The 21,540-nt window shown below is 48.5% G+C and overlaps 1 protein-coding gene across 4 annotated transcripts in view; it reads right to left on the bottom strand.

Annotated features, from left to right (window-relative positions):
* LOC4576132 (all trans-polyprenyl-diphosphate synthase PDSS1) overlaps positions 1–21,540 on the bottom strand; it is a 55,079-nt gene that overhangs the window by 28,705 nt on the left and 4,834 nt on the right. Inside the window, exon 2 of one of the 4 annotated variants that reach the window (XM_061659301.1) lies at positions 15,587–17,242. The exons of 2 other annotated variants lie outside the window; for them this stretch is intronic. In XM_061659301.1, coding sequence (XP_061515285.1) covers positions 15,587–15,955 — 369 coding nt within the window. In that variant the 5' untranslated portion in view covers positions 15,956–17,242. Of the gene's footprint in view, positions 1–12,368; positions 13,017–15,586; positions 17,243–21,540 lie in introns of those variants that run through there. One more of the 4 variants, XM_061659360.1, reaches the window with a different exon arrangement.

Raw genomic sequence — 21,540 nt, 5'->3', positions numbered from 1 at the left:
AGTCTCTTCAAGATGAAATGTTTCTTTAAGATGATCATTTTGACGGTCCCGTCATATTCCATACATTTTATGTCTCTTCAAGATGAATGTCTCCCTAAGACGAATATCCTACAAGCTGTATATGCAATTTGGCAGCCGAAATTCTCTAAGATGCATTTTTGGGTGACTATCCACAAAAATATTGGTGAAAGGGTGTCATGTTTTTCACATAATTTCTGGGATACTTCACAGCAAGTTTTGTTTTGTTTGAGGATTAGTTTTCCTCGACATGAATATCTCTCTAAACTGACGGTCCCTTGAAGATTCACCTTAGAAAGATTTCACTGTATTCTGTTCCTATGAGCGCCCCTTAAACGGTCGACTACAACTCTTAGGACATCCCACCCGGTGTACAGTAGGCCTCACCTCTTATTACCACTTACGGCCGTGATATCCTAAACCCGATACTGCTGTCGATAGGCTGTTTGATGTGTGTTTCACCGCCATCAAACCCCTACAGCGTGTGCAGCGGACAAGGTGCATTCACTCACAACCACCGACAGCTCTTACGGCTCGTGTTTGACCGTATACTTAACATTCACGCGTCACAGATCGTGTGACCTCAAGAACTGCTTCTGAGCGTTTCGGCGTCCCGGGCAATTTTCATCTATCAGACACGACCGATGAGTACAAACAACTTAAACTGCCGTCGTCGAGATGGGGCGCGAGCTTCAAGTGCCTGGTTAAGTGATGATCAACCAGGTTATTACGCTCTCTCTCTCTCTCCCTCTCTCTTGCGTGGGGCTTATGCAATCCGGTACACTACCACCGAATTGCCGCATTAAAACCCCGGCCGAGCGAAGCGTGGCAAAGGCCACAGAATATGTCTGTGTTAGCAGGCATCAATGGGGTGCGTCTTTTGCCTTTCAAGAAAGAGTAAAAAAAAACGTCGACAATCGTCTTCGTTGCACTAAGCAAACATAACAGCTTGGCTCCCTCTAGCCTAGTTTGCCTTACGTTTATCAACCTGGATCATCAGCCAGTATTAAAGAAACTTAACCTTATCCATAATATTGCGAATTTTGAGTACTTCCTGCTTGCTGGGCACGGCCCAAGTTGGCAACGGGCGTAAAGGTGTCACACAACACTCTGGTATGGCGCTCGTTTTCGCGAGAAGCTTATTACAATATACCGTTACAGTGGGAGCTCTGCTACTTCAGGATTCAAACAAGGTGTCGGATAGCGCCAGTCGCCACACTACCGCCAAGCCCTGCTATCCGCGCACACTTTGGCGGCTTCCGTACGATTACGATACGCAACCGCCTTCGCCTTCCAGAGGCAGCAACGAAAGTGAAAACGAGTGCAACCTGTTTTATGCAACCTGCACGTCCCTCCCAAACACCTCGCAGCAGGAGAGTGCTGCCGGAGGGTTCCGTTTAGCAACAAGCTGTTTGCTGATTCGGGCCCGTCCCACTCATTCTGGTTGTCGTCCTGATCAGTGGGGCGGTCTCTTTGGAGCGCACCCACGACTCCGACCCGACTCCGGCTATTGTAAGTCCGATTCTGACTCGGAATCCTTAGTCGGAATCCAAAGTCGGAACCACTAATTCCGCTCGGATTCGGAGTCGTCTGGAGTCGTATGCGCGAATACTTTTTACACAGGCCTTTCTTTCTAAGAATAGCCGTTTGAGTGGACTGGAGCCAGCAGGTGTTGGAGTCGGAGATCAAACGCCTGACCACAAAAATATTGCACTGGCTGTCTTCAGCCGACTTCGACCTACTCCAGACTACACGGGACTACACCGGCCACTCCAGGTAGCTCACTCCGGATGCCTCCAGATGACTTTGGACGACTCCGGATGACTCCGGATTACTCCGACTCCGGACGACTCCGGATGATTCTGGACAACTCCAGACAACTTCGAATGACTCTGGACGACTCCATCCGATTCCAAACGGTTCCGAATAATGCTACCTTCCAGAGTCGGTTCCGAAATTTTCGTAGTCGGATCTCAGTTGACTTCGAATCGTGGCCGCAGGCTTTCATCAATGGTGTCCAGTGGTGGTAGCGTCGTGGTGCAAGACGCTTCTTCGCCGCCGAGACCTCGAGAGGTTAAACTCATAATGACCTCCTAGCCGGCAGAGCTCTACGAGTCAAGGTTGGTCGAATGGAGGAGAGAGGGCTAGAATGCTCACTCTCGACATAAACGCATCTTATACAATCGAAATGCGAAGTGCCCCCACTAGCTCCCTACCTACCTTGCTTTTTGACAAGTTCATTAATGTTGCTCTTCACTTCGCTTTCATTTATCACATACACCCAGGAAAGATTTGAAAACAATGCATGACACGAGATGGCTACAGGGCTGGCGGTGGGGAACAACACAAAACAAAAAAAAAAAGACGGAAGCTATAGAAAAAAGACATCCAAGGTTCAAGGGGAACAGGGTACTGGGTACAACAATAGTCAGTGCGGAACATGTTTTTGACTCAAGCACCTCGAGTGTGCCTGCGCGTCATATACGCTCCTTCAAAATACATGACCCTGAGTGCACCAGGAGACTGTATAAGATGCATCGAATGGATGGCCGGTACTCATCTCCTAAGCTCCAAATCAGCTGGGAGCAAAAATCAAACACCACCAAGATTGCTTTGTTATGTTTTTTTTTTTGTTGGAGTCACCCTGCAGACCCTGGACTTTAGCCAACAACTTCTTCAGAGACTCAATCATCAATGCGACTCACGGGTAGCGGTGGCGGCAAGGACAAACTGCCCGCGGTGGTCAATTCGAAGATGTGTTTGCGTCCAAATGAGGAAGTATAGGGCGGAAGTATGTACCGTGCCATAAGGACATTCAACCGTTGCGAGGGCTATGGTATCTCCTTGCGTAGAATGCTCATCCATCCGCAATCCACACACCGAAATATCGCACAAATAAGCGCCCTTGGGCAGACATTACCGCTGTGCTTACGTTCATTTTCGTGTGGTGGAATGCAAAGAAAGAGAAAGCCGTAGCCGTCTTACCCGGAGGGAAAAGGTGCCAGAGAAGAATGCGACACACTGAAGCTATGCACATCCGCGTACATGCTATTGTATGTGAGTGGGGTGTGTATGTTTCGCTTGGCGTGTCTTGCGTACGAAATTACCCCATGCACACACACACACACACATACACATACATACAAACACACAAAGAGCCAACGAAATGAGTCCCCAGGTGTAACAAAGGAAATATTCCGTAAGCGTACGACCCGGGACCGCACCGAAACCGCACGGATGAAGATGGCAAGCAAGATTTCGACTTCACAGGTGTTTGAAGCATTCAGATTCGTCCCCATTGGTCCACCGTTCCACACATACGCTGTGTATGTGTGTGGGTGAGCAAGATATATGTTTCTCTAAAGGAAGAGATCACCTAGCGGCAGGTGATCTTGCCAACGGCGGTGCAAAGGTACACCATCCATCGAGACAGGCTCAAAAACTCATCAATATTAATTCGTCCACCGACGCAATCGGCATCGTTTCGCAAGCGTCGGAATTAGCATACAGTGAATGCGCGGCTGTTAACATCTCTGCCTGTTGACACCTAATCGTCAATGGCAACTGAAACTGGTCCTGCTGTCACAGATTGAAAACTCCCCACGAGATGCCAGTAAGAAGTAGCGTAGGTGAGAATGTCTATCGACGCGTTGCTTCATCAATCGATAGACATTATTCCAAAATTTAATGGACTACCGATCAGTGCTAACAGCTCACCAGCAGCTGAGCATGGTGGAAAATACAACCGGAAGATGGCTCCGTAAGGCTTCTCTTCGATGCAGATCTCCTACGGCAACATAATATATGAATTACAGCAGGTAGCTGGCGAAAGGCATACATCATTGACATGCATGAGAAGAATAACGTCCGACCGAGTCGAACGTTATGTGTTCGTACCGACACTAGCCTGGCCAATCTTCAGAAAAAGTGCTTGTAGAATTGTGCGTGGATAAAGTGCGTTTTGACCACGTGGCTCCACCGTATGATTACGATCAGGTTACGATCCTCAACCTCATTGCGGAAAGCTTCGGCAAACAGTAGTAAAGTTATTGGATTGCAAAAGTGACCTACGGTAGACCGTATTTGTGGCAGTAGGCAGTTTTGGCGTTATACTTTGGTTTTGGGCGAAGTTGAAGGAGATATTAGCGTCGTTGCCGCCAGCTGTTGGCTCCAAAGCATCAATTGTTGACTCTAACGCATTTTTTTTTTCAATTCAATTATTATCTACCTAACTTCAATTTAATAATTTTCGAACACAGAGTTTCAGACATTACGTTAAATTTTGTAAATATTTCGAATGACTTACTGTCAAAAATTGATGCCTTAGAGACAAAAATAGGTGAATTAGAGCTAGCGCTCAAGGACTGTAATAGTCCATTGTCCAGGAACAATAAATCGCAATTAGAAACAAAACATAACTTTGTGTATGCGGTCCTTCCCGAGGGGGCAGTAGCCAGTTCCGATACCTAGTTCTGGACCCGGATATAGACCATCATCCATGGTGATGGTGATTAGTTTGAATGATTCGCGTAGAAAACATGTTGAAATATCATACCAATAACTGTTTTACTACTATTGTACGTAGTTGTACCCATATACATATGTCTTTCGCTGTCGGAGGTACCAGATTGCGATATATCCGTGTTCTTCATGCAATATCGTAGTGTCGTGACACATGCGCAATGACAGGCGGCTAGCCTTGCATTCCATGGCTGCGTCAGCAGATCAGCATGATCATCATCATCCCTCCAGCGGTTTCGTGTGTTTTTGTGATCATCGATAGCAGCAGCTTTGCCGTCGAAACGCATCATCGCCCGGTTGGTCAACGGCCTTCAGATCCCCACTGTTTCCTGGCAAACAACAACGCTAACTCTCACACTCGCTTTCCTAGGCAGCTAACTTTAGCTTCTGTTTCAATTTCTCCTTTGTCCACTCACGGTCAGAAAACGAACGAACGAACCCAATCTGATGGTGCATTCCAGTTCCGATGTGCAGATATGTTTCGTGTGCAGCTCACGTGTGTGTGTGTGTTTGTGGATGGAAAAGCCGTTAGGAGTGGCCCTTTAAATTACACACAGCACACACACACAGCACCCCCAAAATAGTAGCGCAACGGGGGGAGTTGGTGCTGCAGTGCTTGTAAACCACCACCACAGTACAGCCACTAACCGAGATACGTGAGCTTCTGCGTTTGACGACCTTCAAGCGCGCTCAGGTTGTTCAAAATCAGTGAAAGTTTTTCAGGCAGATGAGTTGGCGGGCTGGAGGGTGGTCGCTAGCCAGTCGGAACGGAACACCTGTTTGAGACCACCGTTTTTTTCTTTCGAGAGGGAAATGTGCATCACACTGTGAAAAGGTATTGGTGGTGGTAGCGAGGAGTCACGTGGGTGAAAAAGAAAAGAGCTGCATGCTTGAGCGAGCAGTTGAACGATGGAACGCGGGAAAGCAAAGGTCGTTGAAACTTTAAACAGATTCTTCTTACCCTCTCACACAACTACAATGTGGCCAGAGGAATGCATAGCAGGCACATATAGCAAGAATGTAATCATCAAAATAAAAGAATAAAATTGATCAATGAAAAGGGGAAAAGCCACAGGTGTTGTTTTTTTTTTTTGCAGTTTGATGATTATTCAATCGTTTGTTTTGTAAATCTCTTCTTCAATCCGCGAGTCCGTAGTGACACGAACCACGCGCGCTCATCATAAATCCGCTTACGCTTTCGCTTTCGGCCGAGCACTGCAACAAAGTGGCCACAATGGCGGGTAGGTTCCGTACCGTTTTTTTTCCGGTGTGTTTGTATGTCTCCCCTTTTTACGAGCCGGTTTTATTCCACCCGCTTCTGCGAGCAATAAAAACAACGACAACAACAAACCGGCGTGCCAATTGTCACCTCCTGGTACCTTCTCAGCGCTGAAGCGCTTCGAGCGGGAGTTTCGCCAAATGTGCCCACGAAAGGATAAGCTCATTCAAGCACCGCGTGAGACACGCCGTGTACGCAAAACAAATAGTGTGCGGTCCGGCACAGCAGATGGACATTAGTAGCCGACAGAGTGACGTTTTACGATGACAGTTACGATAACCCTGCCCATCATCGGAAGACAGTGGTGGTTCAGTGTACGGGGGTCAGCGTTGGACGACGGCGTCCACCCATTGAAGCTCGCCAAGTGTTGTTTTATTGCTGTCTGTTAGATTTCAGTTTGAAGTAATGGGAAATGAACATGAGTAACGCCCAACACTACTGGGGCCGGTAGTCTTGTGCCCTGCCCGCAAGGTTACTTTGTTGCAGTGACAATTTCCTTTGCATCGAAAAAAAGGCCTATAAGTTCCTATAAGAAGAGTTCCTAAAAGCCTATAAGAGCCTAGCAGCGAAAAGTTTCATCTTTCAGGAACGATTTAATTACCTCGCGACGACAACCTATTCTGCAAATAAAATCTCAAAATTCCTCAAACCACGGCATGACTGCAGGTGTGCCGCGCGGGCTGGTATGAACAATAACAAAACAAAACAAAACAAAACAAAAAAGTGAAAGGGAGTGCAGGGACGACAAAAAGTAGTCACTCAGGGAGTGTTCCCTGGACATTCCGTTTGTTCGTTCCTTCCACCAAGCCGCGCGCGTAAGATAAGCGAGCGTTCCGAAAGGGCATCAAAGTTCGAATGATTTGATTACGAAATTATCTCTGTCCGGCAGGTGTGTGTGTGTGTGTCGTAAAACGGGTGGCACACCTCGAAACAAAAAGAATTACAAAAGGAAAGAAAAAGGCTCCCCTTCTTCCCAGCCACAACACAAGCAGCAATTGGGGAGATACAGCCCAACCCAACCAAAACGGTGGGAAATGTTCATCCAAAATTGTTGTCACTCGTACACACAAGACCACCGGACCACCGAACGGTAATTGGGCAACCTTGTTGTTTGTTGAACACCGTTCATAGACGGCTGTCGAAAATCCCTGGAGAGGCGATGGCTGCAGATCTCGTTTTAGCTCCTGCCAGGTGCGAACGCCCGCGCGGTTGGTAGATAGCTGCTGGTGAAGCACGCTAGTGGTGTGCGCCCTGGAGCACACCCACGACTCCGGTCGAACTCCGGCTATAGTTAGTGCAATTCCAACTCCGGCTAAATCAGATTTACTAGTTCCGCCCAAAGTCAGAATCGTCCAGAGTTGGAGTCATCCGGAATCGGAGTCGTCCGGAGTCGTCCAGAATCGTCCGGAGTCATCTGAAGTCGTTCGGAGTCACCTGAGGTCACCTGGAGTCATCCGGAGGCGTCTGGAGTCGTCTGGAGTCACCCGGAGTTAGCCAGAGTCGTCTGGAGTCGGCCGGAATTGGATTCGTCCTGAGTCGTCCGTACATTGCACCTGTCGTCTTCGGGAGACCCGGACTCTGGACGACTCTGGATGATTCCGAACGACTCCTGATAACTCCAAATGACTCCAGATGATTCCAGATGACTCCAAACGACTTCGGATGAATTCAGACGACTCCAGATGACTCCAAATGACAATGACTTCGGACGACTTCAGACATTTCCAAACGGCTCCGGATAATGCTGGATGGTTCTACCTTCCGGAGTTGGTTCCGAAATTTTTGGAATCGGATTAGAGTCCAATCCAGATGTTTGCCAACTTTTCCCATCACTAAAGCAGGCCCACCCAAGGAACGACCACTTTTTGGAACTAAATTATCACACTTCCCCGAGCACTTCTTGCACGTCTAATCTAGAACCCTTCAACGGCAACGAGCGTCTTGAACCCGTGGCAGGGAGGCGATTCAGTGTGCTAACCAATTAGACACTCGTCGAGCGGTCTGGGTACTATCGGGTAGGGCTTTATGGTGTAGCCGGGGATGTACATTCACTAGCTCCGAAAAAAAAACCGGATTCTCGTACCACCTGTGTGTTGTGCCGTCTCCTCCACAACCGCGCAGGGGTTCGTCGTTTGCTTCCTTTATACCGCCACGCAATCGCAATCAATGAGCGATGTGACACACGGTGTGTACAATGGGTAGAAAGACTCAAAGAAATAAGAAAAAAATGATGAATGAACGATGTTGCAAACGACCCTCGTGCCATCGTGCCGAGGAATATTTTCTCAAATATAATCTTTTTTTTAGGCATACGCCTCCTGTTTGCGGTTGGAAACGGCCACACATTATGACCAATAAGGCACTGCGCGATGAGCTGACATCTCCCGCCGGCCGATTGGAGCGATACACAAAGAGGAAGACACTCTTCTTCTTCACGACAAAAGCGCAAGAGCGCGCGCGGCCGACAGACTAGCCGATCAGACCTATCGACGGCCTAGCCCAAAAACTTGCCATCTTGCTAAAAGCCACTTAACAGATGTACCGGTCGACTATTCCAATCCCAAGGTTCGTGCCACTTGCTTTGCTTCCCCTAACCTCCCACCCGGGAGTTGCCTTGGGGCCTGGACTTTTCATCAGGTTTCGTTCACATGGCATCGCCAAAATGTGAAGTTTTTTTTTTTTTTTTTTATTCGGATGGCGTGTTTCGCGCCCCTCCTCTACCTCGGTTTGTTAGCTTTACTGAGTAGCGAGGATTGGCTGGACCAGCACTCGGACGAACTTTTTGGTGGGGGAGGGGAGACTAGATAGCGAGAAGCTCAATCGATACAGGTAATTGTTTCACGGGGTCCGCATCCATCCACCTAGCATGCGCTAAAACCAGCATGATCTCAGCGCTAGTGCAAACACACACACAAAGACTCGGTTGGTTTGGTCTTATTGTCTACTTTGGGGTCTGGTTTCACGGTTCACGCCCGAAAATCCTCACCATTGCCCAAAAATTTAGCCAAACTGTACCCACACACGGCAAGAATGACTTCCCAAAGCCCCAACACCCTGGAACCCATCCACATTTCACCCGCTCCTCTGCTCCACTGTTTGCCTCTTGTGCGAGGCAAATATTGTGTCACGATCAATATTGACAATTCACATGAAATCCTCAATGAACGCCGTATCCGCAATCGTCTACGACATATACGACAAAAAAACCCAGCATACTATCTCTTTCCCATATTGGGGACGCCATATTGGGAGGAGTTCTTCTCGTCACATGACCCACCCAATGGTTACGAAGGTCACGCCGAGAACCTTCACACAGGAGAAGCAACGAAACCGCCGAGGTTCACATCAAAATAATTGGGGAAAAAACCGGCGGCGAAATCTGAAGACACTTGGATTTCCAGCATTGTAAAAGAAAAGCCCTGAACTCTGGTACACTCACCCGCAGGTCCACCTTTGAGACCCAACCACCCGCCTCACCGTGAATGATCTGGCAGCTGGTGTTCTCGCCCAAGGAATCTCGGTCGCAAAAACAAGCTGCAACCGGGATGGGTCGTGCAGAATTCAAGAGAAAGTAAACCCCCTTCGAACAGTGACCACCACGCAGGGTAGATGCGTAGAGATAGCAGCCATCGCCTAACCGCCAGCGGAGCGATTTCGTCGCTGCTGGCGCGCTCAGGCTCAAGCGAAGCAGCGCTACAGACAATTGAAATTAAGGCTCTGGGCTAACACGGATGCTACCCGGGAAAGAAAAGGTTGCACATCCATAAAGACGCGCGTCGTGTCGGGCACACAAACGAACGAGCAATAACAAACAAACGCTTGTTTGGTGGGGCGGCGAACCGCCGACCCCAATCTGGGTCGCGCCACAAGCCGTAGCACAGTTTCCGAAATTTCTCTCAGCCGAACTCGAAAAAAAAAAAAAACAACAAAAACTTGATTGCTCCACAGCACGGCTCTCCCGCTTTCCGCGTTGGAAAGTTGGGCACGAGCGAGCGTGGACTGGCTGTGAAACCGTAAACCCCCTTACCACCGCAACGGACTCTCACCGCACTCGGTGCGCGCGCACATACATCAATGAACGCGCAGTACACCTTCGAGCGGAAGACCTTGGTCGAGAAAGCGGCTAGTCTGTGCGATGAGAGCAGGTTGCATTCCAGACGAGGACGTCACCGTTTGCTGGAACCTGCACCGGGAGCAGTTCGATCAACTCCGTCGGCACGGTGCAAGATTCGTCATCTTCACGCGCAACTCGGACGATGAAGACGACGGCAAAGACGACACAACACGGTCGTACAGTATATATAGGTCGCGTTCCGGTTTTTGGTATTTTGCCCCTTCTCTCTCTCTCTCTCTCTATCTCTCTCTCTCTATCTCTCTCTCTCTTTCTCTCTCTCTCTTTTTTAATATAACCGGAGTAAACCATCGATCCTATATCCTCACTGATATCTCTTTCCCCTAACTTCCCAAAAAACAGTACGCCTCCTGGAAATACACCCCCAGGGCACCAGTTTGTGTCCCACTTGCAGACTTCAGAATGTTGTTGTCTATTTATTTTGTTGTTGGTTCGTATGTTTCGTTTCGGCCGACACCGGTTCACCGGGACAAGAACCCCAAAATGACTCCAACTCGGAGAGCACAGCTTCATTCAGCAGATGAAGCCGATAGCGATTGGAAGCAGCAGTGCCACTACCTCCGCACGGGCGGCACAAAATGAGGCCAAACATTGAGGCCAAATGAAAAGGTAGGAACGAATGCACGCACACACACCAAAACCGGCAACAACAAAAAAAAAAAAAGCAAAAGGAATGGAGGAACAAAAAATTTGGAACCTGTTTCCCCCCGTGAAGCCTGCTCCACTGCCACCGACACCATCAACCACAGCAGTGGTTTGATACGTTTGATATAAGACGATTCCGTGTTATTACGCTGGCAGTTATCGGGTTCACAGGCATTGCTGAAGGTATTGTTACACACGCACTAGGTCGCAAATCGCATGTAGAGTAGTAGCCCGACGCAACCAACTACAGACGGTGGTGCTGGTACACCCAGCGAGGAGGAGAAGCAGAAGGCGAGACGACTTCAGTTTTCTCTCCAAGTCATTGCCATATTTCCTTTTTTGAGGACACGAGCGCATATAATGCGCAAACCAATAATGGGCGCTGCGTATCTACGTAGCTGTCTCTAGTGGTAGTGGTAGTAGTAGTGCCGGCAAAATAGTACTAATCACATTAAAATGTTACTCGCTCGTATTGTCGGCTGTAATGGTATTGGTGTCAGCCCACGTGCCGAATGAGGACAGCGTACCATCATATCACGCTTTCAAACGGGGTAACAACAAAAAAGCAAGACGTCAAACAGGTAGTAATAGTGCACCGTTCACTTGAATACTACAGCGGTTCTTGGCGACATTCAACGTTGGGAACGTCCACCGCGGGCAAACCCGTAGGGAACAGTTTCTTGAAAGGGATGGTAAAACGGACCATCGCTGCAAAGCATGTCTGCATGTCCTACTCGCAAGCCTCATCCATCTCGTTCCCCAATGCTCTCCAGTGCCAATCGTTGCAAGAATGCAACCGTGCCGCTTGGAATTAGTTGAAATCGATGTTTTATTGTATGCGCCCGGGGCTGCCTCTCGCCTCGGGTTTTGCTTTGCCTCGGATTGACCCACATAAAGAAGAAGCAAACCACAAACCGATTAATCTAACTCCCACCCCATCGCGCAGTTTTATGTGCTGAGGATTTGGTTCGATTTCAAATGTCGTTTTTAACTTCCTTTTCCAAGGCAATCCATATAACCTAATGTTAGTAGATGCTGCTGCTGCTGCTGCTGCTACTAGTCCTATGTCGACATTGATTTTGGATAATGATGGGGCGATCTAGCCCACCGCGGCGATGACTTGACCTCTGACTAACGAAAACATGTCAAAGACGTGTGTGTGTGTATGTGGTAAAACGAGAAAACCTGCTCTCTGGCGCAAACACACACACTCACACGCACATTGGTATTCTGTATGATAGTGGATCATCAAAGCACTGATGGTCGCTGAGCGCATATGCTCACCGTGCCAAACGGACTCACACGGTGGTTGTTATATGCCTTGGTATTCCTATCTCCAACCTTTCCATTTGCATTCACTATGCCAGCTATGTGCCAAACAGTCACACGCACACACACACACACACATACCCACTTTGGAACGGATATATTCGGTGGTGATGGGTAGTCTGGAGTGGTGTCGAACATCTACTCCATCTCAGACTTTGAAAAACTAAATCCGAGCTCGAATCAAAAGACTTGAAAACTTGACACCTCAATTCCGGTCCAGGGCAAAACGGGTCCGGCGTGTCCAGTGAGCGAAAAGCGAATTCGGTTATGAAATGGTCGGTGACCTCGCACCAAGACCGTTAACCAGCTTGCTAAGAGTAGGGCAATGTGCGAATGAAAAGCAACAGGGCAGCGCAGGGTAATCCGTCGACTAGATGGAATAGGTTTACTGCGGCACGTCCGGCACTGGAAGTTCCGACCAGGCTAGATGGCTCTAGCAACTACCTGAAGAAGAGCGCGGCTGCGTGCACACTGAGCCATTCTGATGAATCCTCGTGAGGGTACGCAGAGTTCCAATCAGCAGGAGTATGAGTTACCAATGGTTTCTTTGGGGGTTTTGTAAACATCCGCTATCGATTGCACCACACATGGTTGAATTCTGGAGAGTTGTTCAATAAGGTACAGCTGCAGTGGCACTCATCACATTCACTATCCACACTTTCGTCAGAAAAAAAAAATTCCAGCAACGTTCAGGACGCTAGGTTCTCGCCCTAGCACTCAATCGGAACATCTAAGCTCACTTCAGGTGCTTGTGTCTTGAAAATCCTCACAGTTATACACAGAAGGTAGTCCACAACTGGAACACATCTCCAACTTCCACCACCATTCAACACTGTGGGAGTGTGCAGAACCTGACTTCCTCGAGATGATACCTCACTGGCCACACATCCAGAACACCAGGCGAACTTGATGCCTCACCGGCTATCACACTGCTATCACATCACGGGCTGCTCGAGGGACGGTGTCCGTATTCGAGGTCGGTTTTGTCTTTTTTTGGTGGTTGATTGATGATTGATGAAGTTTGCATGAAGTTCAAGAGCATCCTGGGAGTTCCGCTTACTATAAACACATCCCTCACCCCCTCCTAAAATGATATCCTGCGAGACTGGGCTCTGTCACTAGCGAGTCGCAGCAAATCGGTAGTACAACACTGTCTAGTGGCTGTCACTGGTGAGATTGCATTTCAGCATCAGTTCCTACTTGCACATGTCGTCCACTCCTATTGCAGGATTGTTTGATAGTAGAGCCACAGCTGATCATGCCGCCATGTTTTGGGGTCAGGAATCACACACACACACACACACACAAGCGCGCGCGCGCGTAACAACACACAAGCAAGGTTGTTGTTTGGAGGTGAAAGGTAGAAAGAAGGATGTCCACGAAGAGTTCGGCATGCATTCTTCCAATACAATTCTTGCGCGCAAAAATCCATCTTTTCCGCCGCACGCTCGGGACATTTTGTTTAGCCACGCTCCATCAAAACATAGGAGACAACCAGTGCGCTTTTCCCAAACCTGCCACCCCTCCCCCCCCCCCCTCCCACTTCTGAAATATAGGGTATGCTACATTTTGGGTGGCCCACTGCTGGGAATCCACTCGCACACGAGACCGGGACTGTGTGTGTGTGTGTGTGTGTGTGCGTTGTACGAATGTGGCCTCAAGATTGCTTTCTCCCAAAGAAAGGGAGGGGGGGGGAGGGACGATTCATGTTTCTCTTTTGGGAGGCGCTCGATACTTTCCACCCCGTTTTTGCTATGCACCCCCCCGGTGTATCCCAATTTTTGCACTCGCTCACACTCGTTCCACCCCTCTGTACGGTCGAAACCACTCTCTCTCTCTCTCTTTCTCAACGGTACGGTATGTTTCCGCTTTCCATTCCGGAACCCCCCCCCCCCCAACAGCACATTGCCAGGACATGCTAAAAAACGGCAGGGGAGAAATGCGAGGGAGGGCTTTCGGAATTCCAAAACACCATTTCTTATCCACCGAAAACGGCCGCCACAGCATGATGTGTGCGTATGTGTTCTTTGAATGTTTTTCTCTCTTTCTCTCTCTCTCTCTCTCTCTCTCTCTCTTTCTCTCTTGCTCTCTCTCTCTTTTTGCTCCGAGTGTTTATCGTCATTTCTCTCATACTGAGCGGGCTGCTTTCCTTCCAGCGCTGCGGAGTGCTTTTCCTTTGTTGCTGTGGTTGATTTGTGCTCCGCTGTTGTTGTCCATAATCCGCCGCCACTACTTTCTCTCTTTACGCTCGCATCCCCCTCCCTCCCCCCCCCCCCCTCCCCTCCATCGCTCCATCGCCTCTCCCTTTGCGCCCGCTTATCACAGCCGTTATCCAGCCGTTGTTGCGCATTCGGCGGCTCTCCGCGGGTAAATGAAAGTTGATAGAGCAGTTGAAACCACCACCTTACCTTAACAACAACAACAACAACAACAAAATAGCAATGTTTGGCCCGGAGCGGTCAGGTTTGGCGGCACTCGGCACACTGAAAAGCGTCGCTTGATACGTACACACACACACACACACACATAGAGCCGCTAATGGCAATAAACATATGGTACAACGGACAGAGGTGATTTTGGTGCGGAGATGAAGGTAGCTCGCTGGCAAGGTGCTACGATACCCACCCACGCGCTCCTGCTCAAGTCGGCCCTACCGCTTGCGATCAAGAGATGTCGGTGCCAAAGCATTCACTGGTGTCATTATCACCTTCGGTCTCCCAACAGGATTAAGGGGAAATGGTAGTAAGCAGGCAGAATAAAGATACGTCTAGAAAGCTCGCTAGCCAACAGGATCCTTCATGTTCAATGTAAATTGAAGGAAGGAAAAAAAGCGATCATCGAAAAGGGCAAAAAATCAAAGGGGTTCGTCGTCTGCGGCAAAGTCCCCCATCTGCAGTCGCTTGACACCTCAACAAACCGTTCATCGTGCATGTGATCGATGGAAACGAAAAATTAGCCAGTTTAGGTGTTGTGCAATGGTCCTTGCGCCGATCGCCATCACCACTCCGATTATTTGCCGTAATCGCGCACCGTTGCGTAACGGCCCGAAACGTGTCTCTCCCCCTCAACAACAACAACAACAACAACAAAACACAATAAAATGAAAAAAAAAACACAAAAAGGACTGACGAAAAAAGGTCCCAAACTTCGTACGCAAGTAGCTTCGTCCACACGGCGTGGTTTGTTGTTGCTGCTGCCACGTAGCCTGCACGTCATCAGCGCGTCTGCAGCTTCACCGCATAAACGTGCGCGCGGTCCGTCCCTCTCTCTCTCTCTCTCTCTGTCTGTGTGTGTGTGTGTCAGCGGACCACCTCAAGGATGAAAACTTTCACACTTTCGTCAGCCACACGGAGTTATCGGTAGGCCCCGACCGCCGGGTCGTGGAACCCCGTGTCCCGGGGCGGGAGGCCACCTGAGTCCAACTTTTTCGTCCACGATTGCTGCTGCTGCTGCAATGAGGACCTGATGTGGTGCGTTGATCGTTGCGAACGACACACACACACACACGACACACACACACACTGGTGACCGCCACCGTAAACGATATCCTGTTCCAAATTTTTTTTTGTGTGTTCCACTTGCTCGAATTCTGCACCAACTTGCGAGAACAAAATGCTGCCGAACAGTTTCATTTCCCTACGCACTGAAATATTCGCACTCACCTGGTTCAGCTCGAACAGGGCGCCCGTACCGACTGGCGCGCGGACACCAGCCCTGGCCGGGGCGAGTGCAGCTGCAGGTTGAATGAAGTTGCCGCGGCCAGTGTAAAAGCTGCGCTTGATCGGGCCGCTGACGCTGTGCGCGACCAGGGGCGTTCCGCCGGATCCGGCCGAAAGTAGCGCGGCCCGGTGGCCGCCTCCGCCGCCTCCACCATCGCCACCGACATTCACTACTGGACCGGACGCGGGCAGCGACAGGTCCCGCTGCTGCTGCTGCTGACCGAGCGGACCCTTCGGGACCGCCAATAGCTGACACAGTTTCTCCTGCACTACGCGGACACAGGCCCGGTTGGACGAACTTAAACACGCCATAGTCAAAACAATTGTGAGCCGTTCGATGGACCGCACGAGCACTCGAAGCCCCCGAAATGCCGTTGCCTGTTGCCTGCTGCTGCTGCTGCTGCTGCTGCTGCTGTCTGTCTGCCTGCTGCTGCCAACTGCTGCTGATGATGCTGCCGTCGCTTCTGCTACTACTATACTATGCTCGCTCGCGGTGCGAGTGGTGTTTCGCTGCGTGTGTGTGCCCCACCAAAAACGGGTGCCGTTCCCTTTGCCGCCCCACCTCCAACCCGAAACCAAACCCGACCTAAGCGAGGGCGCGCGCGCGCGCGCGCACACTCACACCGCCGATCAGGCCCCGATCGGCGGCCCGATACCGCCCGTTCCGTCTCCACCGGCTGGTCCCACCGGCAGCGCAGCGTGACTTTTCCAGCCACGGTATCACACACGATCGGGGCCCGGGCGAACCGCCGTCGTCTTCTACGGGACCCGAACGTGTACCGCGCTCTCTCTCTCTCTATCGCGACTGCGACCCACTTATCCGGGGCTGCGCAATCGGGTTCCCACTCTAGGCGGAGCGCGTTCTCTCTCTCTCTCTCTCTCTCGAGCCCTCTTTAGGGTGACTGAGTGGGGGGCCGCTGAGGAGGGGAAGGAGCGAGATGTGGTTGGTAAAAGAGTGCGGGACGGTGTACGCTCTGAATCGGTGGTACCGGTTTGCCGAGAGCGTAAAATGCGCCTCCGAGCTCCGAGCGCGGAGAGCAGCTACTAGGCGCGGGCCACAGCCTCTCTGCTCTTGCTGCTGCAGGGCCGTTCCCAAGACGTCTGGTAGGGGCCGTCGTCGTCGTCGACTTCGGAAAGTTTTCGGGCGTTCGGGATGCCCGTGGTTGCCTTGCTGTTGCGAAGATTGAAATGTCGTCTTGTCTATCGCTTTCACTCCGAATGGCACCAGGCAGCACCTGGTTCATTCGCTTCCACCACACGACGGCATTACAAAAAATTTCCCGACTTGCTGTCCTTGTCGCTCGATTTCTCTCTCTCTCTCTCTCTCTCTCTCTCCCTCTTTCTCTTTACGTTCTTCTCTGTTTCTTTTTCTGTTTCTTTTTTTTATTTCTCTCTGTCTCTCTCTCTCTCTCTGTCTATGGTCCTCTCCAAACAAGCGACCGGATATAGTGGGAGTAAGAGGAGGATTTCCACACAAACACAATGCAACAGGTGACGAAGGCACCGATGATGGTGATAATTGATGATGATGATGACCAGGAGATCAATAGGAGGGTAGAGGGCCGTGTTGGTAGCCCAGGCGCAGCAAATGGAAGATCACTGAAACAAAGAAAATGCGAAGAAAATGCGTGAGATACACAATGACTTCGGATTGCAAGCAGGACCTGTAGCCTTAAATCACCGTCACCTAATGTTTCGGTGCCGTGGTACAGTCAGCAAACGCACGACCAAACAAACAACACAGCACGGCCCGTTCCAAATTCAAATCCCGAATGGAAGAAGCTATTTTAATGATGCGCTCGTTCTCCTAACCATAATTCCTCCTCTCTTGTTTTCGAATTCTCTCCTACCCGTTTGACGACACATTTCATTATACCAGTGGTCGGCAAACTATTCTGTTAATTTTGTACTTAAATTATTCAAATAGATTTGCTAAAATAGATTTGCTGGGACACTTACTAGTATAATAAATCCTTAATTCATCTACAAACTTAGCTATAGTGCTATCAATGAGGAAACGAGAGACATTTGGTTTTAAACTGAGCCATACTTATATTGTAGTCAAAGAATCTTTGATATTTGTTGAAGCTTTGTGTCGTTTGGTAAATAGGCGCATGGTAGGAATGTGCAGATCTTGAGAACATAGGTCTTAACAGCTCACGTGTCCTGAAAGGTCGTTCAGAAGCATAAAGATTCACCTTTTCTAGCAGACAGGGAGCGTCTATGTCCCCGCTGATTAACTTCGCGACAAAAGTAGCTTGTAATGCCTGACGTCTATGTTCTAAGGTTTGTAGACCAAGAAGCATGCACCGTGACAGGTAATCTAATTGTTGTGATGAAGCCCATGCTCGCCCAAGTTTTTTTGTATGCTTTCTATCCTAGCCGTCCACACGTGACAGTATCGGGAGAAAAGAACTGAGTTAGACTCTACGATGGAACGTACTAATGCGGTTTATAATGCTTTCAGACATATTGGATTTTTATATCTCAAGAGTTTGCCTGATTCCAAATCCTAACATCCTATTGACCTTGGCAATTATAGAGTGGTAATGCTCGCGAAAGGATAGTGATGAATTAAGGATCACACCAAGATCTCTGACTGATGACACGCGAGACAACTTGTAACTGTGTTATGAGTAACAAAAGTTTAAAGGGTTTCGTTTCCTGCTCAATGTAATCGCGCTGCAGTTATCCACACAGAGGCTTAGTTGGTTTGCCACACACCAATTGCTGAATAGGTTGGGATTATCAAAAATTATCAAACATTTAACAACAAAACATTTGATTAGTGAGTTCAAATGTATTCAATGCGATTGGTGATATTGTTGGATTGCTGTCATACCATAATCCAAGCATGGTTAAAGATGGAAGCAACGGTAGTTCCTATTAATAAAATTAATTGTAATAGTAGTAGGGTGGTCGTTAGATCCCGGGATCCTTACATTGATTTCTTTAGTGGTAACTTTGAACGAGCAAAATCATCGTGTTTATGGCGTAAGTCTTGATATACCGGTATTTAACTGCTTCATGATATACAATCCGTAGAACGATATCCAAATTCAACAGCTGAGTTGGTTTGGGGAACGAAGATATTAGCGAGAGGGCCAAATTGTGAATGTTTGGCATTATCAAAAGCCATTTGAAGCCTAAATTACTTTTTGAAAAACACAGCTTTTGCTTTCAACAGTATTCTGCTCCAGCCCATAAGACTTCAATCGTTAATAATTCATAAATAAAAGTTAATAAGTTAATAAAAGTTAGAAGAGTACGACGGTATGTAGTAAATGTAATGCTACAAGATGTTCAGTACGTTCAGTAATACGAATAGTTGCTTTCCGTCTTTGCCGGACTTTGCCGACCACTGCCCTAACCGATTGCCCTATTCCAGGGGTCTCCAAACAACGACCGGCGGGCTGCATGCGACCCTCAAAAGCCTGTAATGCGGCCCGCAATGACTTTGTAAAGCTTATTTTTTCACTAATGAATTAAAAATTTAATTTTTTACTTTTGAACGAGAATTAAACTTTCATTAATTCTAAAGATAGCGGCAAAATGGCCCACAACAACGTTATTTGTGAAACAATGCGGCCCGCCGAATGAAAAGTTTGAAGATCCCTGAATTATTCCATTGTATGATTCGAAATAGTTGATGGCAAAAATGAAGTTTTGTTTGGAATGAATTTCGGCTAGCTCCAAAATTTTCTGCAATCGATTCCGAATAGTAGATCCGGAATCAGTTTCTGGAATCGTTTCAGGATTTAACTCCGGAATTGGAATCGGCTCCGAAAATGGCTCCAGAATCAGCACCGGAACCGGAAACTTCTGATTCCATAACAGATTCTGGTTCCGGAGCTAATTCCAATTCCGGAACCAAATTCCGATTCCGGATTTGAAATCGGCTCTGATATCTACTCCGGAATCAAAATCGGCTACGGAATCGGAATCGGTTTTGTTGGTCTCCTTAGGATGCATGCAGCTAAGATTGTATCGATAGCCGCAACGGATCCAAACGATCCAGCATTCTCATGAAGACTTCGAAAATGGTTACACTTCTGAAACTTCGGATTTCAATTCCAGAACTTATTCTGATTCCGGAGCCAACTCGGAGTCGGCTCGGAATTGGAATCGGGTGGAACGACCAACAAAACAGAAACTATTTTCTTCTATTCTTCTGTTCTTCTGTTCGCTGTTTAAACTGCTATAATTAAGAGCATGTAACATGATTTGCATTGTTATTGCTGATTACTAAACTCCAAATCTACCCTGAACAAGACGTTACTGCGATTTGCGTAACCTAACGAAAGCGAAATGACGTCTGAAACATTCTGAAACCCTGAATCTTCCAATGAACCGCAATGCCTGTCTAACACCGCCAAAAAAAAGAAAAGTTTCGCCCGTCCATATCACGCAAATTGTTCGATTCAATTAGAACGTTGTTAATTAGTTGTTAATCAATTCGTCTACTCTGGGATTAGTCGTATTTTTCGGCTGCTATCGCATTTTACCTTCTGCCTAGTTGCCGGCTACGCGCAGTCTCCAAACACAATTTCCAACACACTTCAATCCGGAACTCCAACACTGCCTGCTGCTTGCCACATTCTGCTCGATGCGCACACGCAGCATCGTTAGAACACTGACAGCGCGAAAGCAAAAGGAAATAAGCTGAAACTCCTCGCCGGTACAGCCACTGGGACAAGAACCTCAAGCTCCACTGCACGACGATGCCAACAAGTTTCGTCCTGCCAATGACGCAAACAGCGCAAAGGACAGCAACCCCAATCCGGTTTCCAAGATAAATGACGCAAATTTTCGGACAGTCCCTTGCGCGCGCGAATAAAAAGACCCCAGAAAAATGCGCAAATTTTCAAACATCGTAAAACGCTCCGGTTCGCTATCATAATCCCGGCAGATCGGCGCTCGGCAGCAATTCAACGCGGCATTGAATCGCGGTCGGTTTGGAACCCGCCATGGTACAGATATTCCCACCTTCCCTGCGCAGCGAATGTCTTTGGAGATCAATTAACATAAATCAGACGAACCAAAGTTCTCGTTGGCGTTGGCAAGTCTCACGCACCGGAGCTGACGTCAATTCGGATCGTTCAGTTCTCGATCGTTATTAATCTATTGCGTGGTTAGAACACTTTGGGAGTTGTGGGTTAAAATTAATTTTAAAAACACACAAGCAACTTGTGCATAGTAGTTGGATCTCAACAGAGGTTTCGCAATCTCAACCGAGGCACAGGAAAATCAGCCTCATTGCCAGCAATAAGACCTAAAACGGATCGCATGGCGCATACTGCTAAGGCATCTGCTAAACCCCAGAACCACGTAGAATTAATTAGTCTGCAATTAACGGCGCAAAACATTAGCAAGTGATTAAGCAGGGCATTCGCCTCAACTCTTGCTTGATAACGCTGGTTTTTTTTTTGCTACCCAAGAACTTTAAGAAGTCGTCTTAAAATTCTATCGACCTTCTCCCCTCCTTATCAGCTTACTCGCCTTGATTGCAACCGAATCGCCGTATCGTATCGATTCGCCGCACCGTGTTTTGCAACATTAAGCTAATATCGTCTGATCTGGTGGCTCATTTACATAGGCATTAATTAGCCGGCTTACCGTGCGCCCCTAATTGCCCATTTCCCACGGATCCTGAAATTTGGAGGCAGCGAACAGAAACAAAAAGCCCATTTTACATACACTTCCTGCTGCGCAAAGCAATCACCTGGTCACTTCATTAAAATTTACACACATTACACATGGGAATTAATGTCGTACTCGGATCTACGGTACGGACGGAATTCGTAATGAGCGTACCGGGCGGAATTCTACCGTACAACCCATCTTCGATACAGTCGAAAAACAAAGAACGCTGGACAAAAGGTGGCGGGGTCCTTTGT

This window comes from Anopheles gambiae, chromosome X (genome assembly GCF_943734735.2).
Source record: "Anopheles gambiae chromosome X, idAnoGambNW_F1_1, whole genome shotgun sequence".
NCBI lineage: Eukaryota > Metazoa > Arthropoda > Insecta > Diptera > Culicidae > Anopheles > Anopheles gambiae.
The sequence above is the reverse complement of the archived record's forward strand: the minus strand, read 5'-3'. Positions and strand labels throughout refer to the sequence as shown.